The 21,747-nt window shown below is 44.5% G+C and overlaps 1 protein-coding gene across 1 annotated transcript in view; it reads left to right on the top strand.

Annotated features, from left to right (window-relative positions):
* LOC141121709 (uncharacterized) overlaps window positions 1-11,562 on the top strand; it is a 113,671-nt gene extending 102,109 nt beyond the window's left edge. Inside the window, exon 10 of the mRNA XM_073611425.1 lies at window positions 5,199-11,562. Within this exon, the coding sequence (XP_073467526.1) occupies window positions 5,199-6,141 (943 nt within the window). The 3' untranslated portion in view covers window positions 6,142-11,562. The remainder of the gene's footprint in view (window positions 1-5,198) is intronic.
* The last annotated feature ends 10,185 nt before the right edge of the window (window positions 11,563-21,747 follow it).

The raw sequence follows: 21,747 nt of genomic DNA, 5'->3' as shown, positions 1-21,747 counted from the left end.
CTTCTTCATTTTCTCGGCTCGTCGTAGTGTTGCACGTCATCGCGTTCTTGACGGTCGTAATTTCAGCGAACTTTTGCGTGACCGTGTGTATGCAAGGCAAACTTGAGTGGAAACCCGTCGGAAAAGCCGCCATATCTTTTTCCGATGAGAAGTCCGACCGTGTGTACGCAGCATAAGGCTCAAATTGAGAGGCGCATTATTCGAACAATACGATAAAATTACGAGAACTTGCAAAATAAAACACTCCGCAAATAGGAATCTGCTAGAAAGGTCCTGGCTAACAGATTTAAGTCCCAAAGAACCAAAACTAAAATAATTCACCTCCTTCACCTTCCCAGTAACCGTAAAATCTTTAATGCCCAGGACATAGCTAACTCGTTTGCAGACTATTACGAAGCCCTATACAATCTCAGAACTGAACCACTCACCACCCAACCCTCCACCCAGGCCATCGATTAATTCTTGGCTCAGCTACAGCCCCCAACTCTCTCTGAAGAATACCTCTTTACCCTAAATACCCCGTTTACCATGGCTGAGATCACTAAAATTATTGACTCTCTGCTGGGAGGCCCTGATGGCTTCACAAACGACTATTACAAACTTTTCAAAGACCAGCTGGCTCCACATTTGTGCTCATCACAGGCTTCCTTTCCCCTAGAGATGCTGAAGGCTTACGTTGTCACCATCCCCAAACCTAGGAAGGAACCAACGTCCCCTGCCAACTTTAGACTAATCTCTTTGCTTATCACAGTTGTTAAAATTTATGCCAAATTATTAGCAGTTCGCCTGTTCAATATCTTCCCTGAACTGATCAAACTGCCTGCTCCTGTCTTTAGATGCAGAGAAGGCATTCGATCGGGTCCATTGTGGCTAAATGCTAAGTTTGGATTCCAGGGGCCTATCCTATCAGCCATCCTGGCCCTATACTCATGCCCAACTTCTCAGGTATACGCTTCTAACCTCTAGACTTTTTGAGATCACCAATGGCACCCATCAGTGATGTCCCCTATCCCCCTCCATATTCAATCTATTAATCAAATCACTAGCCAAAGCCATAAGCTTCAGGATTGGTCACTCTGTTCATACTATTAATCTCTTCATGAACAATGTCATCCTACGTCTCACTAATCCCTCCATGTCACTACCTCAGGCACATCAACTCCTGTCTCTATTTAGTGACATAACTTACTACACGGTAAATATTTCCAAGTCATTCATTTTAGATTTGGGTACTCCAGAATCAACTAAGAAGGCACTACAAACCTCGCTCCCATACATTTGGAACTTCCAGGGTGTCCCATACTTGGGCATCACCCTTACCCTTAACCTCTAACATGACTCAGCTCGCTAAAATTAACATGGAGACTCTGTCCAAAAAAATTGCCCAGGAACTCACTTGGCCAAATATGAGCTTTCCTGGTCAGGCCACCTAGTATCCTTTGAAATGTTAATTCTCCCCCAAATCCTCTACCTTTTTGGAACACTAACCATTCCACTGCCTTTGAAACACCTACAAGCCTTAAACTCTTCACCCAAATGATTTATATGGCAGGGCAAGAGGGGGAGATCCCTAACAAACATCTTGTTAAATATAGAGGAGCAGGGAGGATGGGACTAATAGACATCAAGGAGTAGTGCTTGGCAACCTACTTGGGTCAACCCAAGCACTGGTTTTTACCTCCGGACCCCTTACTTTGGGCAGTAATTGAGCCCATCACAGATGTTTGGCAACCCTTCAGACTAAAAGACTTTTCTCCCCCACTAAGAGCCTCCCTCTTAGTTTGGTGAGAACTGAACAGCCAATCCGGTCACAGCTCTTTGACACTCCAGTCCACATCCCTATCTCAATGATTTCTACACTTATACCGCACATAAGCCTCCAGTCTTCGATATTGAAAGAAATTACAGTCCTAGATGACGGATGCTTCACTTCTTAGTATGACAACCCTGCAGGAGATGTATGGGCTGTCAGGCGCAGACCACTTCACGTATCTCAGAATACAGCACCTCCTGGTGACATCCCCTCCTCCTGAGGTGCATCTCGCCAAACAATTATTGCAGTTTTATTTGTCAACACCTGCCAGGAACATAGACACCCCCCTAATATATAACATACTGCAGGAAAAGCTAACCTTCCTTAAGTCACAAAAGATCTCACTCCATTTGTATCTCACGGAGTTCAGAGGGTAGTGATAAATGGGGAGTGCTCAGAATGGTCCAATGTGGAAAGTGGGGTCCCTCAGGGTTCTGTCCTGGGACCAATCCTATTTAATTTATTCATAAATTAACTGGAGGATGGGATAAACAGTTCAATCTCTGCATTTGCTGACGATACTAAGCTAAGGAGGGCAATAACTTCTCTGCAGGATGTGGAAACCTTGCAAGAAGATCTGAACAAATGAATTGGCTGCGCAACTACATGGCAAATGAGGTTTAACGTAGGAAAAGGTAAAATAATGCATTTAGGTGGCAAAAACATGAATGCAATCTATAGACGGGGGAGAACCTCTGGGGGAATCTAGGATGAAAAAGGACCTGGGGGTCCTAGTAGATGATAGGCTCAGCAACAGCATGCAATGCCAAGCTGCTGCAAGCAAAGCCAATAGAATATTGGCATGCATTAAAAAGGGAAATAACTCCAGAGATAAAACGATAATTCTCCCACTCTACAAACTCTGGTCTGGCCGCACCTGGGGTATGCTGTCCAGTTCTGGGCACCAGTCCTCAGGAAGGATGTACTGGAAATGGAGAGAGTACAGAGAATGGCGACAAAGCTAATAAAAGGGACTGGAGGATCTTGGTTATGGGGAAAGATTACAAGCACTGAACCTATTCTCTCTGGAGAAGAGACGCTTGAGAGGGGATATGATTTCAATGTACAAATACCATACTGGTGACCTCACGATAGGGATAAAACTTTTCCGTGAAAGGGCATTTGAAAAGACTTGCGGCCATTCACTAAAATTAGGAGAAAATTGATTTAACCGGAAAATGAGTAGAGGGTTCTTTACGATAAGAGCGTTCCACAAGCAGTGGTTTCAGAAGGGAGCATAGATCATTTCAAAAAACTACTAGATAGGCACCTAAATGACCACAATATACAGGGATATACAATGTAATATTGACAAAAAAGCGCACACACACTGTCAGGTCACCTGAGACCAGGTGACAGATGCACTCCGTAGGAGTCAGAAGTGCACCGCTAGGTAGTGGACCCTAGGATTGACTGCTGCAGACTGAACCCTGGGAGGTTCAGGAAGCAGGTCTACTGGATCACTAACACAGATCCCACTGGGAGCTAGAGCATAGATTCCCCAGGGTGCGGAGTCTAAGAGCCAGCAGGTGTTCACCAGAGCCTCTAGTGGTGAGAATGGACTAAGCCGCAGTCTGGCTCCAGGTCGCGGCCCCCCAGGGTCTCACAGCGGACGGTAGACTACAGGAGAAGAGGAAGGAGGCAGAAGGCTGGAACAACAAGGAAAGTAAGGGATAAGACAAAATGTCAGGGCGACTAGCAGACAAGGATAAACATAACACGCCAAAAGGTCAGGGTCACAAGCAGACAGGGATAGTCGAGAACAGGCCAAAGTCGGTAACAGGAATCAGACGTAGGAAACACAGCAAGTACACATGAAAGCTAACACACAATGGTTGATCAGCACTGCTGGCTTGCAGTGCACAGGTTAATATAGGGTTCCCTGATAGGGCCTGGGGTGGGGCCATGCTTAGAGTAGAGGTTATAAAACCAGCCAGGTGTGAGTGGCTGGCCTCTTAGTCTGAACACACGAGGAGAAGGTAAGCTGACAGAGAAAGATTACTGCATAACCATGACACACACAGGTTGGACTCGATGGACTTGTGTCTTTTTTTTAACCTTACCAACTATGTAACCTATCGCTTAGCTCAGATCTATCCCTACCACTCCCCATTTTGTTGGCAAGGATGTGGCCAAATTGGCAATCTTCTCCATATCTTTTGGTCCTACAAGAACATTGCAAGCTTCTGGAACAAAATCTTCACAATAATCTTACATGTGATGGGTGTGGTGACCTCTCCCAACCCGGCTTTGGCTGTCCTTGGGCCTTGAAATTGACAATGTACCCTGTTTTTCTTGAGAAGTTGTCAGGAATATCCTGGTCGCTTGTGATAGCCAAACACTGGAAAGCCCAGGAAGCCCCCAATCCCTCTGAGGTAGTTATACTCCTTAAGCTCCATCATTCTTATGAAACATGCTCTTGCACTGTGGCTTGGTAGTGCATCAGCCTTCAACTCCTGGTGGAAACCCTGGTCCATCTGGACAAATAAATGACATTCCCCTAATGAGTATCTATTTGCTCTACCTTAACCTATATTATATTGTAGACATGTTTTTTTGTGACAAGAAGTACATGACGATTGGCTTGCTAGTGTTCCAACTGTTGTACAAGATTTGTTAGTCGTGTTCCTATTGTCTTGTTAAATATGCTGAGAGCAACCTTCCATGTGTGACCGCTCATAGCAGATTAACCTGTATGTCTTGTAAAATGCACTAAACATGTAATGCTAAAAAAAGAAGATGGTGGTCTTCAGGATCAGTCCAGTCTTCATCTAGTTTGTTCTCCCCCATCCTCACTCTCTGACCTCTGGTGGGGCTCAGTCCTGCTGTTATTCATGACTAAATTATGGACTAAATAAGGAAGTGCAGGACTTCTTGTGTTGGGAAGATGGCAATGAGTGATAGAGGGGGTGCGGACACTCGTCCTTTAATCCCCTCATCACTGTCACTCCTATAAAAGACAGTTTTCATTGTTTCCTCACTCTCTAACTAAAGTCAATGAATAAACAAATGAACCAGTAGGAGATCAGAGGACCCATTTACTAGTTACCTTGAGGGGGGAATTGTAAGATCCTCAGAGACAAAGCTGCCTGATGTGGGCGGAGTCCTGGTTTAGGGGAACCAATCTGTTCATGTCTAGTAATAATCTTTTTATTTCTATTTTAGTAGATGGACGGGAGATGAGGAAAACCTCAGAGGATTGTCTCACTTTGTCTCCAGACTGTAAAGTAGAAGATGAGGACATCACACAGTATAGTCCAGGAGAAAACCCGACTACCTCAAATGTCCATCCGGCACCACACAGTGTAGATGGACCATCGTATTCCTCTTATCCTGAGGAACCTCAGACTGTGAGGGACGGTGCCGTCCTTCCAACAGATAAGAGTTTTTCCTGTACTGAGTGCGGGAAGTGTTTCCGTTTTAAATCCAACCTTCATGTGCATAAAAGAACTCACACGGGGGAAAAACGGTATTCCTGTCCTGAGTGCGGGAAATGTTTTTCAGTGAAGTCCAGCCTTCATAGACATCAGAGGTCTCACGCAGGGGAGAAGCAATATTCTTGTTCTGAGTGCGGGAAATGTTTTTCACAAAACTCCAATCTTTACAGACATCAGAGGTCTCACACAGGGGAGAAGCCGTATTCCTGTCCTGAGTGCGGGAAAAGTTTTTCAGTGAAGTTCCATCTTGACACACATCAGAGATCTCACACGGGGGAGAAGCCGTATTCCTGTCCTGAGTGCGGGAAATGTTTCTCAGAGAAGTCCAGTCTTTACACACATCAGAGATATCACACGGGGGAGAAACCGTATTCTTGTCCTGAGTGTGAGAAATGTTTTTCAGAGAAGTCCGATCTTTACAGACATCAGAGATCTCATACAGGGGAGAAGCCGTATTCCTGTCCTGAGTGTAGAAAATGTTTTTCAAGAAAGTTTTATCTGAACATACATCAGCGATCTCATACAGGGGAGAAGCCATATTCCTGTTCTGAGTGTGGGAAACATTTTTCAGAGAAGTCCAGTCTTTATAAGCATCAGAGATCTCATACGAGAGAGAAGTCACTTTCCTGTTCTGAGTGCAGTAAATATTTCATAACAAAAGCAGATCTTGTCAAACATCAAAGGTGTCACACTGGGGAAAAGCCATATTCTTGTCCTGAGTGCGGGAAATGTTTTTCAGTGAAGTCCGATCTTTACAAACATCAGAGATCTCACACAGGGGAGAAGCCGTATTGCTGTCCTGAGTGCGGGAAATGTTTTTCACAGACGTCCAGTCTTTCCAAACATCAGAGATCTCACACTGTAAAGAAATCAGGTTCCTGTCCTGAGTGAGGGAATTGTTCCTCACTGAAGTCCTGTTTTCCTGTACATCAGGAATCCCACACAACCCTCAAGGTGTATTAGTGTCTTGAGTGTGGGCAATGTCTTTTATATGAATGTTGCTGGAAATTACAGCTGTCATGTGGGGAAGAAGCACACCCTGATATACACCTCAGATATACTCCATGGCTGATCTTCATCATGTAAGAAACAGTTCATAAGGAGATCAGAGATCACCAAAGACATGGGTGAAGTGTTGTACTGTGTTGGCCATTGATAGCAGTAGAAAAATAAAAATGGAGTCATTACCTTTGTTGTGGATTTATGAAGAAATAATACATTTATATTTACTGGCAGAAATGTGAGATTTGTTTAGGACTCAAAAACGGATGAACCATGATTCTAAGGTATCATTGAACTGTTACCCTCTTGGAACCATTTCATGCAAAATAGGTGAACACATATGCTTTACAAGGCTTAATGCATCAACCATCTCTTCAGGTTATACAATCCTTGTGTGAGAGAGATTTTTGGACAATAGTGTATCTCTTTACAAAACAAAGAAGATGTTTGCCTATCTTGGTGGGTAAATAACACAGCCATAGGAAAAAAGGGTTATACAGACTGGTATCACATAGAATACACTTGTGTCCAACAAAACCTTTTGTGTGAATTTTTAGGAACTGATTAAATAGCTAACACCTTGGCTAACACAACTCATTGTGTAGATTTTAGGAATTGTGGACACAGCTAAACTATCTAAACATCCATTGAAACTAAGTCCATCCTAACACATGGTGTTAGAAAGATGTGAATGGTTATGCAAGTCAGAAATATTTGAAAATACCTACATGTTATGATAAATCATTTAAATTATCTATGATATTTGTAGGTTACAAAAGATAATTATAATTTTAGTATCTGATGATCTAAGAACTTTGTTATAAAGAAAATATATATATGAAAGTTTCTAACTAACACTGTTTTACTTCCTCTATCAGCTCATCCCCCCACAGCTATTAACTTTTGTATCAATTGACCCTTCCTTATTAGATTGTAAGCTCTACCGAGCAGGGCCCTCTGATTCCTCTTGTACCAAATTGTAATGTAACTGTAATGTCTGCCCTCATGTTGTAAAGCGCTGCGCAAACTGTTGGCGCTATATAAAACCTGTATTATAATAATAATAATAAGTAGAAGTGTTTTAAGAAACTAATAAGTATTAAGAAAAACATATAATTATGATTATAACTATATAAGACTGTAGCCTATGCTTAGATAAACAAATATTCATTGGAGATGCCAGAATTATACATGTATCCATATAGATAATCATTTTATGTGATATTGATATATATAACAACATGTGTCTTTCATAGATAGACCAGTTTTTATAGATATACATATAACCATTTTATGTAATAGTGATTAATCAAAATTATACCGAGTGTATTTTATATTAGACCGATTACCAGAATATTTAAAGATATATATATATATTCTTCTCACCATTATATAAACTAATGCACATTATAAAAATAGAATATAATAACTTAAAGAGATAAACTCCAAACACATGTGAGACACCTGGTGGTTGAAGGTGATATTATTTGAACTCACGAAATTGCCGGGAAAGGTTATTTATTAAGTCTTGCCTACCAATGAAAAAGGAACACATACCTTTTGGGCAGAACTTATTATAATTTTATGATCTCATTGTCTGAGATGGTATTTAGAAGCAAGATAGATGCCATGAGGGAGAGGAGAGCGCAGGGACCCACCCTGACACACACACTGAGGAACACACCCTGAGGGGGGACACTCCCAGACAGACAGACACTCATGCACCATGCATGAATACATATTTTGACATTCATGAAGATTCCTGAAACCTGATCCTTGGAACTTGGAGGTCACAAGAAGTAAATCCTCTTTAACCAGTTGCCGACCGGCACACGCTGATGTACGTCGGCACAATGGCACGGGCAGGCATAAGGGAAGGGTTTACCTGTACGTCCCTGCCTGCCCGCGGGCGGGGGGTCCGATCGGACCCCCCCCGGTGCCTGCGGCGGTCGGATTCTCGTCAGGAGTGATCCGAGGTGAGGGGGAGGCCACTCATTCTTGGCCATTCCCTCACGATCACTCCTGGCAAATAAAATGCTTCCTCAGCTTCTGTAATGTAAACAGAAGCGGAGGAAGTGATGTCATATCTCCTCGAGCCGGTCTTTTCGTTCCGGCGCCGAGGAGAGAAGACATCAATGTGAGTTTGCACCAACACTACACTTCCAGTAGAACATGCAGGCACACTTTTCACCCCCCTGCACCCCCTGTCACAGTGACACCAATAGCAGTTTTTTTTTTTCTGATTATTGCATTGGTGTCAGTTTGTGACAGTTATAAGTGGTAGGGCAGTTAGTGTTAGGCCCCTTTAGGTCTAGGGTACCCCCCCTAATAAAGTTTTAACCCCGTGATCACCGCCCGTGGCCAGTGTCACTAAGTGATCGTTTTTCTGATCGCTGTATTAGTGTCACTGGTGACGCTAGTTAGGGAGGTAAGTATATAGGTTCGCCATCAGTGTTTTATAGCGTCAGGGACCCCCATATACTACCTAGTAAAGGTTTTAACCCCCTGATTGACCCCTAGTTAACCCTTCCACCAGTGATCACCGTATAACTGTTACGGGGGACGCTGGTTCGTTAGTTTGTTTATTACAGTTTCAGGGCACCCGCCGTTTATTACCTAATAAAGGTTTAACCCCCTAATCGGCGGTGATATAAGTTAAGTTTTAGGGTCAGATAGGGTCTGCATCGCCCCAGGCAGCGTCATGTTAGTGTCAGTGTCAACACCCACGCACACAGCATAACTTCACTTAGTGTTATAGTATCTGAACGGATTAATATCAATATCAATATCTGATCTGATCAGATCTATACTAGCGTCCCCAGCAGTTTAGGGTCCCCAAAAATGCAGTGTTAGCGGGATCAGCCCAGATACCTGCTAGCACCTGCATTTTGCCCCTTGGCCCAGCCCTGCCCAGCCCACCCAAGTGCAGTATGGATCGATCACTGTCACTTACAAAACACTAAACACATAACTGCAGCGTTTGCAGAGTCAGGTCTGATCCCTGCGATCGCTAACTGTTTTTTGGTAGCGTTTTGATACAGTCGCTAACAGTCAGGAGCTTTTTTGCCTGTGAGTCTCACTAGTGTACCACTAAATTTAGAGCACAAAATGGCAAATCGAAGGTACACTAGTGAAGAGGCCTACACGTTTCTGAGCATGACATATAGTGAAGAGGAAGTCACTCATCTGTCAGATTCAGGCTCAGAATACGATCCTGTAGAGGACAGCGGCTCCATGACAGATAGCTCTGACGACAGAGTTGTGGTCCCTGCCAAGGTCAGGCGTACCAGACCCCAATCTTCTTCTTCTGCTGTTGATGTGCAAGAACCGCAGGGCTCTCGTATGGAGCAGAGCAGTACTAGCGCCGCTATTCCTTCTGGTGAACTGGCAAGCACCAGCGGCCTAGTACACCCCGGTCGTAGTCAATGCAGCACTGCAGTAACACTTGGTGACGTGGCGAGTCCCAAGTGCAGTTCAAACTGGCGAGGTGGCAAGCACAAGTAGTGTCCCACTGCCACCAAGAAGACAAACACAGGCCCGTCGTGCCCATAGTGCCCTTCCAGCTGCATTCGCCAATCCTAATTGGGAATCCACCACTTCTGCAGCACCCGTACTTCCCCCCATTCACTGGCCAACCCGGCATTCATGTGGAAACAGTTGATTTTTTGCCACTTGATTTTCATTTGCTGTTTTTCACCGAAGATCTCAATAAATCTATTGTGGACCAAAACAATTTGTACGCTGGTCAACACATTGCCACTATTCCCCAGTCCTCCCTTGCCAGAGATTGGAAACCAATTACGGTTTCCGAATTTAAGATCTTTCTGGGCCTTTCCCTCCTCATGGGCATAACCGAAAACAGTGAGTTACGGTCATATTGGTCCACTGACCCAGTTTACCATATGCCTGTGTTTTCTGCCTCCATGAACAGGGCACGATACGAGCAGATTTTGTGGTTCATGCACTACAACAACAATGAACTCTGTCGTCCTCGTGGAGACCCTGGATACGATCGGCTCTACAAAATTTGGCCCCTCGTAAACCACTTCAACCAACGTTTTGCAGACTTGTTTACTCCGCATCAAGTTGTCTGCATTGATGAGTCCCTGATTAAATTTTCTGGCCGCTTGTCATTCAAACAGTACCTTCCCAGCAAGCGTGCCAGATACGGGGTCAAGATGTATAAGCTCTGTGACAGGGCCACAGGCTATACATGTAGTTTTATGGTTTACGAGGGCAAAGATAGTCACGTAGAGCCGACAAACTGCCCTGACTACATAGGAAGCGCTGGCAAGATAGTGTGGGACTTGGTGTCACCCTTATTCGGAAAGGGGTACCATTTATATGTGGACAATTATTACACAAGCGTGCCACTTTTTAGTCACCTTTTTGATCATCAGATTGGAGCATGTGGCACCGTGCGACCTAATCGGCTTTCCCCAGAGGTTTGTAGATTCCCGTCTTAGGCTGGGGGAGAGAGCCTGCTTGCAGTGTAATAATTTGCTCACTATGAAGTGGAGGGATAATAAGAATGTTTTCATTCTTACCTCCTTTCATGCAGACACGACGGTCCAAATTACTATGGCAACTGGTGTTGTGGAGAAACCCCTCTGTGTCCACGAATATAACCAAAATATGGGAGGGGTGGACCTCAACGACCAGTTATTGGCGCCGTACCTAGTTGCCTGTAAGGCCAAACGCTGGTATAAAAAAGTGTCTGTATACTTATTTCAATTGGCTTTGCTGAACGCTCATGTGCTATACAGAGCTTCAGGATGGACTGGATCCTTCCTTAAATTCCAGGAAGAGATCGTCAGAGCCCTTCTGTTTCCAGACGGTGCTCCACCTCACCATCCCCAACCAAATGCAGTAAGCCGGCTGCATGAGAGGCATTTTCCTAATATCCTCCCGAGTACCCCTACCCAACGAGCCCCCCAAAGAAAATGTTGTGTCTGCAGAAAGCGCGGATATAGGCGTGACACCCGCTATTATTGTCCCTCCTGTCCTGACAATCCTGGTCTTTGCATTGGTGAATGTTTTGAACGCTACCATACACTAGTTGAGTATTAGCGTAGGGTACAGCACTGCACAGACTAGGACACACTTTCACAGGGTCTCCCAAGATGCCATCACATTTTGAGAGACCCGAAAAGTTACAGTTACAAAAAAAGTGTAAAAAAGAAAAAACACAAAAAATAAAATAAACGAAAATAGTTCTCGTTTTATTGTTCTCTCTCTCTCTATTCTCTCTCTATTGTTCTGCTCTTTTTTTACTGTATTCTATTCTGCAATGTTTTATTGTTATTATGTTTTATCATGCTTGCTTTTCAGATATGCAATTTTTTTATACTTTACTGTTTACTGTGTTTTATTGTTAACCATTTTTTTTGTTTTCAGGTACGCCATTCAGCTGCAGCTCGGATTTATTTATCTTGACAGCAACAGCGTTTGCTCCCACGATACATAAAGCTGTGACTCCAGCGCTGTCGGAGGTGATTTCACCACCACAGTTACATACTTCAGCATATATGCCGAAGCATGGGGGCAGCAGGGGTGGAGGAGCGATTTGCTCCTACCTTTTGCGGGAGGATGCCCCCATGCTTCGGCATATATATATTTTAGGCACAGGTTGCGTTAAAAAATGTTTTATTTTTTACTATTTTTTTTGTACTTGCTTTGCAGGTATGGTAAGTCTTATGCCCCGTACACACGGTCGGACATTGATCGGACATTCCGACAACAAACTCCTAGGATTTTTTCTTGCATACACACGGTCACACAAAGTTGTCGGAAAATCCGATCGTTCTGAACGCGGTGTCGGAAAATCCGATGGAAAATGTGTGATGGAGCCCACACACGGTCGGAATTTCCGACAACAAGGTCCTATCACACATTTTCCGTCGGAAAATCCGACCGTGTGTACGGGGCATAACTGTTATACTGTAATGTTACTTTGTTTTATTGTTAACCATCATTTGCTTAGCAGGTACGCCGTTCAGTTGCAGCACGGATTTATTTATCTTGACAGTTTGCTCCCACGATACATAAAGCCGTGATTCCAGCGCAGTCGGAGGTGATTTCACCACCACAGTTTAAAAAAAGAGCATATATGCCGAAGCATGGATGCCCCCATGCTTCGGCATATATAAATGGTGCATGTATGCCCATCATTAGAAGTGGGTGGATGAAGGGAGGTATTCTAATGGTGGGCATACCCACCGATCAATCTCTTTTTTTTCGTTCAGCCCACAGGCTGCATGAAAAAAAAGATTACAATATATGCCCAATAAGGACAAGCAACGTACCGGTATGTTGCTGAACTTTAAGTGGTGCCTGCAGGTTTAGGTATCATCTTGGTATCATTCTTTTCAGCCAGCGGTCGGCTTTCATGCAAAAGCAATCCTAGCGGCTAATTAGCCTCTAGACTGCTTTTACAAGCAGTGGGAGGGAATGTCCCCCCCCACCATCTTCCATGGTTTTCTCTGGCTCTCCTGTCCCAACAGGGAACCCGAGAATGCAGACGGTGATTCGACCAGCTGACCATAGAGCTGATCAGAAACCAGAATGGCTCCAATCATCTCTATGGCCTAAGAAACCGGAAGCTATGAGCATTTCATGACTTAGATTTCGCCGGATGTAAACAGCGCCATTGGGAAATTGGGAAAGCATTTTATCACACCGATCTTGATGTGGTCAGATGCTTTGAGGGCAGAGGAGAGATCTAGGGTCTAATAGACCCCAATTTTTTCAAAAAAGAGTACCTGTCACTACCTATTGCTATCATAGGGGATATTTACATTCCCTGAGATAACAATAAAAATGATAAAAAGAAATGAAAGGAAAAGTTTAAAAATAAGATAAAAAAGCAAAAAAAAAATAAAGAAAAAAAAAAGAGCACTCCTGTTCCCCCCTGCTCTCGCGCAAATGCGAACGCAAGCGTCGGTCTGGTGTCAAATGTAAATAGCAATTGCACCATGCATGTGAGGTATCACCGTGAAGGTCAGATCGAGAGCAGTAATTTTAGCAGTAGACCTCCTCTGTAAATCTAAAGTGGTAACCTGTAAAGGCTTTTAAAAATGTATGTAGTTTGTCGCCACTGCACGTTTGTGCGCAATTTTAATGCATGTCGTGTTTGGCATCCATGTACTCGGCCTAAGATCATCTTTTTTATTTTATCAAACATTTGGGCAATATAGTGTGTTTTAGTGCATTAAAATTTAAAAAAGTGTGTTTTTTCCCAAAAAAATGCATTTGAAAAATCTATGCGCAAATACTGTGTGAAAAAAAAATGAAACACCCACCATTTTAATCTGCAGGGCCTTTGCTTTAAAAAAATATATAATGTTTGGGGGTTCAAAGTAATTTTCTTGCAAAAAAAAAAATTTTTTCATGTAAACAAAAAATGTCAGAAAGGGCTTTGTCTTCAAAGACAAGCGGAAGACCACAAGAAATGCCCAGGCCCAGTACCATCACTGCCACCAGCGAAAGACCCGAAGAAAGGCCCAGTGTCAGCACTGACGCATCAGGCCCAAGTACCAGCACAGCAACTTCAAATCCCCCAACTACCAGCACTGGAGTGCCACGTCCCCCAAGAGCCAGGGACGCTACATATTTCCCAGATGGTCTTGCCAACCCAACATTGCTGCCTTCTGACCGGGAAAAGCAAGAATTCCCCCTTTCACTGCACAGCTAGGTGTGCAGGCCAATGCCCAACATTTCGCGGAATTTTTTTTTTTGCCCGACACTTTGCTGCAATTCATCATGGACCAGACCAATTTATATGCCCAGCAGCATATTGCCAACAACCCCCAATCATCATACGCCCATGCTTTTGAGTAGAGAGATTTGACTCTGGAGGAGTTCAAATTGTTTATGGGCCTCACCATAAACATGGGGCTTACAAAAAAAAATGAAGGACATGCCTATTGGGCCACCAACCCCATCCACCACATGCCCATTTATTCTGCCTTAATGTGCAGGTCCTGATATGAGATGATTATTCGCTTTGTTCATTTCAGCAACAACATCCAGTTATATAAAATTCGTCCACTCATAAATTTCCTTTAACAACAATTTGCAGAACTCTATGTCCCCTGATCAACATATATGTGTGGATGAGTCCCTGGTACCCTTTTCAGGCTGGCTAGGAATAAAACAATACATTCCTAGCAAAAGGGCCAGATACAGAGTCAAACTTTATAAGCTTTGTGAGAGAGTCACGGGATATCGGTATGCATTCCGCATATACAAAGGAAGAGATTCCCAGCTCCCCAAGTGCCCGGCCTACATGGGCACAACTGGTGAAATTGTATGGGACCTGGCATACCCACTGCTGAACAAAGGTTACCACATATACCTGGATAACTTCTACACCAGCCTGCCCCTATTCAAACACCTATACCTCGCAGAAACCTTGGCCTGTGGAACCTCCAGAAAGAATAGGAAGGGCTTCCCACAATCCATAGTGAATAAAAAACTGCGAAGGGAGAAGAACAACTTTGAGATGCAACAAAGTGCTGGCCTTGAGGTGGAAGGAAAACAGGAATGTGTACATGATGTCCACCATCCATGATGATACTACAGTTGAGTTTCAAAGAAGATGAGGTCCCATTGAAAAGTCAACATGTGCCAAGACTATAATCACTACACGGGGGGGGGGATGTTGGGTGGATTTTAATGACCAAATGCTTCAGCCCTATTTGTCAATAAGGAGGTCCAGTTTCTGGTACAAGAAAGTAGCAATCTATTTAATTAATTTGGCCATTTATAATGCATACATAAGTTACACCAAATCCATGAAAGCCCCACCCACTTCCTAAAATTAATCGAAGAAGTTGTCACGTTCTTTATCAACCAACAAAGACCCACCCCCAGAAAAATTTTGCTCTGATACTGTTAGCCGACTTCATGGGTGCCACTTCCTGAACAACATTCCACCATCTGAAGCAGGCCGAAGACGCCAAAAAAGATGTTGAGTATGCATCAAAATAGGATTTCGAAAAGATACCAGCTACTATTGTCCCCAGTGTCCCTCCGAACACGACCTTTGCATTGATGAATGCTTCCAACTGTATCACACATTCCTAAAATATTAGCCCATATTTTTAACCATTTCCCCATTTTCATCCTCTGTGCTGACCATTTCCCATGCTTCCTCAAATAACCATGCCACTGCCTTCCATGATAACTGACCCTGGCCTGTTTTTTGACTATGCCTCTGCCTACCAGTTGGACTGCTTGCACTGGAACTCTACCCCTGTGCACAGGTCTTACCTGATTGCGGCCCTCAGCCTGCTGCTGACTAACTGCCATCATGCATCTTCTCTGCCTGCTACCTGGACTATGGAAATATTTAGCTGTAGCAAGAGGCAGGATGTTTATGAAGGGCTGGAGAGCAGTACAATAATGAGTGTCTGCAGGTAACAGTGTACCAGGACCAATATTATGGCTGTGCTGGCTGTCTCTGCCTGGACAATATCTATGGACAAATGCTTTGGCTGTGCTGACGATAACCTTCTGCTGACTACAGACAATATTTCTGCCTGCTGTCTGGATAATTACTATTGTTGTCGCTAAGCAAATCTCTGCCTGCTGCCTGGACCAATTCTCTCCTCTGTGGACACTACTAAAACCACAGGTAATACTCCCCCCCCTTGCCTCAATAGAATTTATTTTGGAGTGTAATCCTTGGTATGTATGTAGCAAAGTCCCAGGTCCCTTTAGGCCTAATGGTGACCTCCAGAGTTAGGGACAGCTGGCATCCTTCTGTGTAGAGTGGGTTACGAGGCATGGTGGGTGTAATGCAAGGTAGATTAATGGGCGCCAGACACTTCTTGAATGCAAAGAGATTTATTGTCTCTTGAACAGAACCGTGGGAGAGAGGGTTAGGGCCAGGACAACCTTTAGTAGTTGCAATGTCAATTGGCAGACTCCGAGACTTCTATAGGCAGACAGCCATGCAGGGAAAGGCATCCAGATAGACACCACATCTGCACGAGTAGGATCACTGTCTCCTATGGCAAAAGTCTTGTAACAGTTTCTAACACAAGTTGTAACAAACTTCTTTACTTCCTCTAGAATATCCTCTTTTAGATCTTCACTCAACTGAGCTCCCAGTCTCTCTCACTAGACTTGCTGATTCACTGCCACTGGATCCCCTGAGCTCTTCCAATCTTCTTACTGTAGTATCTTCCTCAAGCATCACCCCCGCTTCCCTGCTGGGTCCCTAGCTTGGAACTCACAGATACTCCTCAAGCGTCACCCCACTGGCTGGCTCAGTCCCTGGCTTGGCACACAAGGCTGCTCTGAAAGCGTCACCTCCGCTGGCTGGGTCCCTGGCTTGGCACACTTGCTGAAGTTTCCCGATTCTTCACCATCCCCGGTTGGTGAGAATACTGCTCTGGTACTTGCTTCAGTTACTCATGGTGGTCCCTGGTAACAAGGTGGTTGGTCTCTTAGTGGCGACAGCTTCCCATCTACCTCTGACCTCGACAGGTTCTCCGGATGGCAGAACCGTCACTTCTGGTTGGACTGCAACCACAATCATAACCCTGCGCTGCTCTCTTACTTCTGGATAGGCCCTCAGACAGCCTAGCAGCCAGATGTCCCCAAGATAGGCCTCAGGCTTTAGCAGCCCGGGCAGCATAACCCACGTCCACCCAGACAGCCGTCCAGGTGGCACAGAACCCCTGATTACCTGACCTCACCCAAATAAATAGGCTCTCCCAGCAGGCCAAGGGATTCAAGAAAATCCCTGCCCATTGGTTGAGACACCCCGTTCATTCCTACACTGTCCTTGCAATTAGACATGTGCGGTTTGTTTCGTTCTGAATTTCTTTTCGGACGAATTACCATCATTCGTTAATTCGGATATATTTTCTATCCTGAATTTCACACCAGATGAATACTTACGGATATTCCAAATAACAAACCCGAAATTCGTTAAAATTTAGAACTGAAATTCGAATCAAATTTTATATCGAATTCCATTCGAAAATTCGAAATTGATTTGTAAACATTTTACTGAGATCAAAGACTGTGTGTATTATGTTCTTACTTCTTAAAGCGGGGGTCCACCCACACCGCCAAAAAAAAAAAATATTAAAAGCCAGCAGCTACAAATACTGCAGCTGCTGACTTTTAATACATGGCCACTTACCTGTTCCAGGGTCCAGCGATGTCGGCAGGGGACGCCGAGAACCCGCTCGGTTCTCGGCAGCTGCCGCCGCCATCCTAGGTGAGGGAATCAGGAAGTGAAGCGTTGCGGCTTCACTTCCCGGTTCCCTACTGCGTATGCGCGAGTCGCGCTGCGCGTCCCAAGTGGTCCCCGCTCTCTCCTGGGAGCTGTGTGTTCCCAGCAGACAGCGCGGTGGGGACGGGAAGTGGCGTAGACTGCCATGGGAGTCTATGCCAGAAGTGGGTGCAAATACCTGTCTTAGACAGGTATCTGCACCCCCCTCCCCCCTGAAAGGTGCCAAATGTGACACCGGAGGGGGGGAGGGTTCCTGAAAAGCGGAAGTTCCATTTTTGTGTGGCACTCCGCTTTAAGGCCCGTACACACGATACGAAAATCAGAATTAAACTTTCTTCCGACTAACTATCTGAAGATTTTCGGATCATTACTATGGTGTTAGAGAACAGCTGTGTTCTTCTGTCAGATTCACAAACGTGTTCAGGCTTGCTCAAGCTTTTCAAATTCAAGATCAGACTTGAAGTCACTGACTTCTTCTAAGTTTAAATTGTTTATTTCAATATATCAGTTAAGTTTATTGCTAAAAACAAGTGTCATTGTGATAGAAAGGGAAGACTTTGGTGGCTGCAACAAGATGTCCGCTTCCTGCCTTCTAACAGTATGCTTAATTAATATGGCCGTGTGCGGAGTGTACCAAGATGGCCATGACGGAACATCACTTCCCTTACAAAATCAGTCTGCTCGCCGATTATCACGGAACACATTTTCGTTCGTAAATGAAAGATCCGTGTGTGGTGCTTTTACGAATATTCTTTTCTGTCCCCGCCTTCCGACAATAATCCACGCCTCTTCCTCTTTGTGCGGCGCCGTTCGTGATGACAACATGGCAGAAGAGACACATTTTCTGATAACAAAGTGTCAGACAACTCCTGGGGTAACCTGGCAGCATTTACCCAGAAAAACCCCCTGGCTGTAGATGACTAGGCGTGCTGGGCCCTGTAGTCCCACAGAGTTCATGGTGCCTGTGAACCAATAGACACCTCTATAGTAGTATATGGGGAGTCCCGGCCACAGATATTCCGGGGATGGTGGGCTAGATACCACTTAGATGTAAACAGAGAGGGCGCCTCTCCTAACCTGGTGACATCCCACATATTTGGATTGGTACTCCTATCCCCCCCAGATTCCTTAGCCATTTATAGCCCACAATAACTTAAACATCTTCTATATCATGGTATATCACTAAATTCATACAAAACTGTATTTATAATCATCAATAACTGGCAAAACGATAAAAAAATACTATAAAGATGCATAAAACAGATCAAAAGCAAACTGCTCAATATCAATATTCAGTCCAGATGGAACAATTGTATTCAGCTGAAAAATCCATTTTGATTCCCATCTGGATGTCTTTTTTTGATAAAATTGCCCCCCCCCCCGTTCACAATCTCATCCCCCCATAATCCCTTTCAGACTCCTATTGTGAGACTCATCATAGTGTCTCTGGAGGGGCGCTGATCATTCCTGTGTAAAATCTTACAGAAATCTTCCCTAATCCCAACCTTTAATTATCATTTCATTCCCCCCATATACAATGTCTGGAACCGACATTTACTGACATCAATAACTCCCCTCGTGGTACAGACCATAAATTCCCTCATTGTAATATACGGGGTTATTCTACATTTCCACACTATATATGTGTGTATCATCATCTGCTGGAGATAAAAGACATCACAGTGACTATGGAGGAAGAGGACGGACATGACGGGGGGGTTACTGGGTGTAAATAGAAAATAAGATCTTATTACCTCCTCTACTGTCACTTCCAGCTATGTCTCCTCTCTACTTCCTATGGAACTTCCTGTGTGTACCTGACATCACTTCCTGTCTTCCATAGAGACTTCCTGTCTGGGTAGAAGTGAGATCACCATCTTGTGGGAATCAGAGGAACTGCAGCTCACATAAACATCTGGTAGTGTGAACACGGCCTTGTGCTGTGTGTGTATGTACTGTATATCCTTATAGATGGGTCATCTCCACTCCCACCAAGGGGGATAGAAATATATTACTGCTCAGGGGGGAGACATTTTGGCCCCTTTGATTTTGCAGTAAAATTGATTGCAGATTTAGTCATGTAGAACATCTGTTATATGGATACAAAGAACCCCAGGCGAGAGTAAAGGGTGGAAATGGCTCCTGATCCCCAGATTTGGCCAATTATGTCACCAATATAAATAGAATAAAACCCGCGCTATGTGTAACAACTCAAATACCTACAAAAATAACTTATACCGGACTGCTGCTGTAACAAAGGTAAGTATTCCCTTTATCAACTAGAAGAGCATTATGTGTCACAGCGCTGTCCTATTGTGTGTGCACATAAATCATCACAAATACACTAAAATATGTGGAGACATTCATATATAAAGTGCTAGGGGCTCAAATAATATTCTCTGCAGATCTGCTGCTTCCACTTTACACCTACTTCATTGGTCTTATGGTGTTTATCAATTAAGTAAACTGATCCATGTGCAAATTCATATACAACATAAAGTGTTTTGTGCTCAAGATGCTGTTCCCTGCAGATCCACTGCTTTCACTTTGCACCTACTTCATTAATCTCATAATATTTGTTACTATGTTAAATAAAATTAAAATCTGTGCAAATTCATGTAATCATACAATATTTTGTGCTCAATATAGTGTTCTCTGCAAGTCCACTGCTTCCACTTTGCATCTATTCTCTGCAGCTATTACCTTTTGTACCACCCCCCCCCTCCCTTTAGAATGTAAGCTCTACGAGCAGGGCCCTCCTGTACCTTTTGTATTGAACTGTACTGTAATTGTGTTGTCCCCCTATACATTGTAAAGTGCTGTGTAAACTGTTGGCGCCATATAAATCATGAATAATAATACTTTAATTAACTTATTTTTCCAAAAGAAAAAAAATCCACCAATCAATGAAAAGTTGATAAGGTATAAAGTTCTCGGTGCTCCAAACTGTGCCAGCTGTAGTGTAGCCACGCCTTCTTCCACCTCTTACACACGTGATGGTGAGGGCGCCCCCTTAGTAGTGCTTCCCCACTCACCAGAGCAATATGACTCCCAGCTTTTCATCTACCAGAGTCACCAACATCCTTCACACTCTCCTCACCTCCGATGGCAAAGGAACTGGATCCTCCTCGCTCACTCCTGCAAGTCTGCTGTGCTTTCTGTCATCTCCCTCCTAGACTCCTCCTCCTCCTCCGACCGCTGTTCCAGCAGGAGCTCCGCCTCTTCATACGCACTCAGAGCTCCGCCTCTTCATACGCACTCAGAGCTCCGCCTCTTCATACACACTCAGAGCTCCGCCTCTTCATACACACTCAGAGCTCCGCCTCTTCATACACACTCAGAGCTCCGCCCCTTCATACACACTCAGAGCTCCGCCTCTTCATACACACTCAGAGCTCCGCCTCTTCATACACACTCAGCTCCGCCCCTTCATACACACTCAGAGCTCCGCCTCTTCATACACACTCAGAGCTCCGCCCTCTTCATACACACTCAGAGCTCTGCCTCTTCATACACCCTCAGAGCTCCGCCTCTTCATACACACTCAGGGCTCCGCCTCTTCATACACGCTCAGAGCTCCGCCTCTTCATACAAACTCAGAGCTCCGCCTCTTCATACAAACTCAGAACTCCGCCTCTTCATACACACTCAGAGCTCCGCCTCTTCATACACACTCAGAGCTCCGCCTCTTCATACACACTCAGAACTCCGCCTCTTCATACACACTCAGGAGCTCCGCCTCTTCATACACACTCAGAGCTCCGCCTCTTCATATACAGTCAGAGCTCCGCCTCTTCACACACACTCAGGACTCCGCCTCTTCATACACAATCAGAGCTCCACCTCTTCATACACACTCAGAGCTCCGCCTCTTCATACACACTCAGAGCTCCGCCTCTTCATACACACTCAGGAGCTCTGCCTCTTCATACACACTCAGAGCTCCGCCTCTTCATACACACTCAGGACTCCGCCTCTTCATACACACTCAGAGCTCCGCCTCTTCATACACGCTCAGAGCTCCGCCTCTGCATACACACTCAGGGCTCCGCCTCTTCATACACACTCAGGGCTACGCCTCTTCATACACACTCAGAGAGGAGAGAAAGGGGAAGGATATACAGTATATACACACACAGCACAAGGCCGTGTTCACACTATGAGATGTTTCTTGAGCTGCAGTTCCTCTGAGCTCCACAAGATGGTGATCTCACCTCTACCCAGACAGGAAGTCTCTATGGAAT

The sequence above is a fragment of the Aquarana catesbeiana genome, unplaced genomic scaffold, assembly GCF_042186555.1.
Source record: "Aquarana catesbeiana isolate 2022-GZ unplaced genomic scaffold, ASM4218655v1 unanchor228, whole genome shotgun sequence".
NCBI classification, from domain to species: Eukaryota; Metazoa; Chordata; class Amphibia; order Anura; family Ranidae; genus Aquarana; species Aquarana catesbeiana.
The sequence above is the reverse complement of the archived record's forward strand: the minus strand, read 5'-3'. Positions and strand labels throughout refer to the sequence as shown.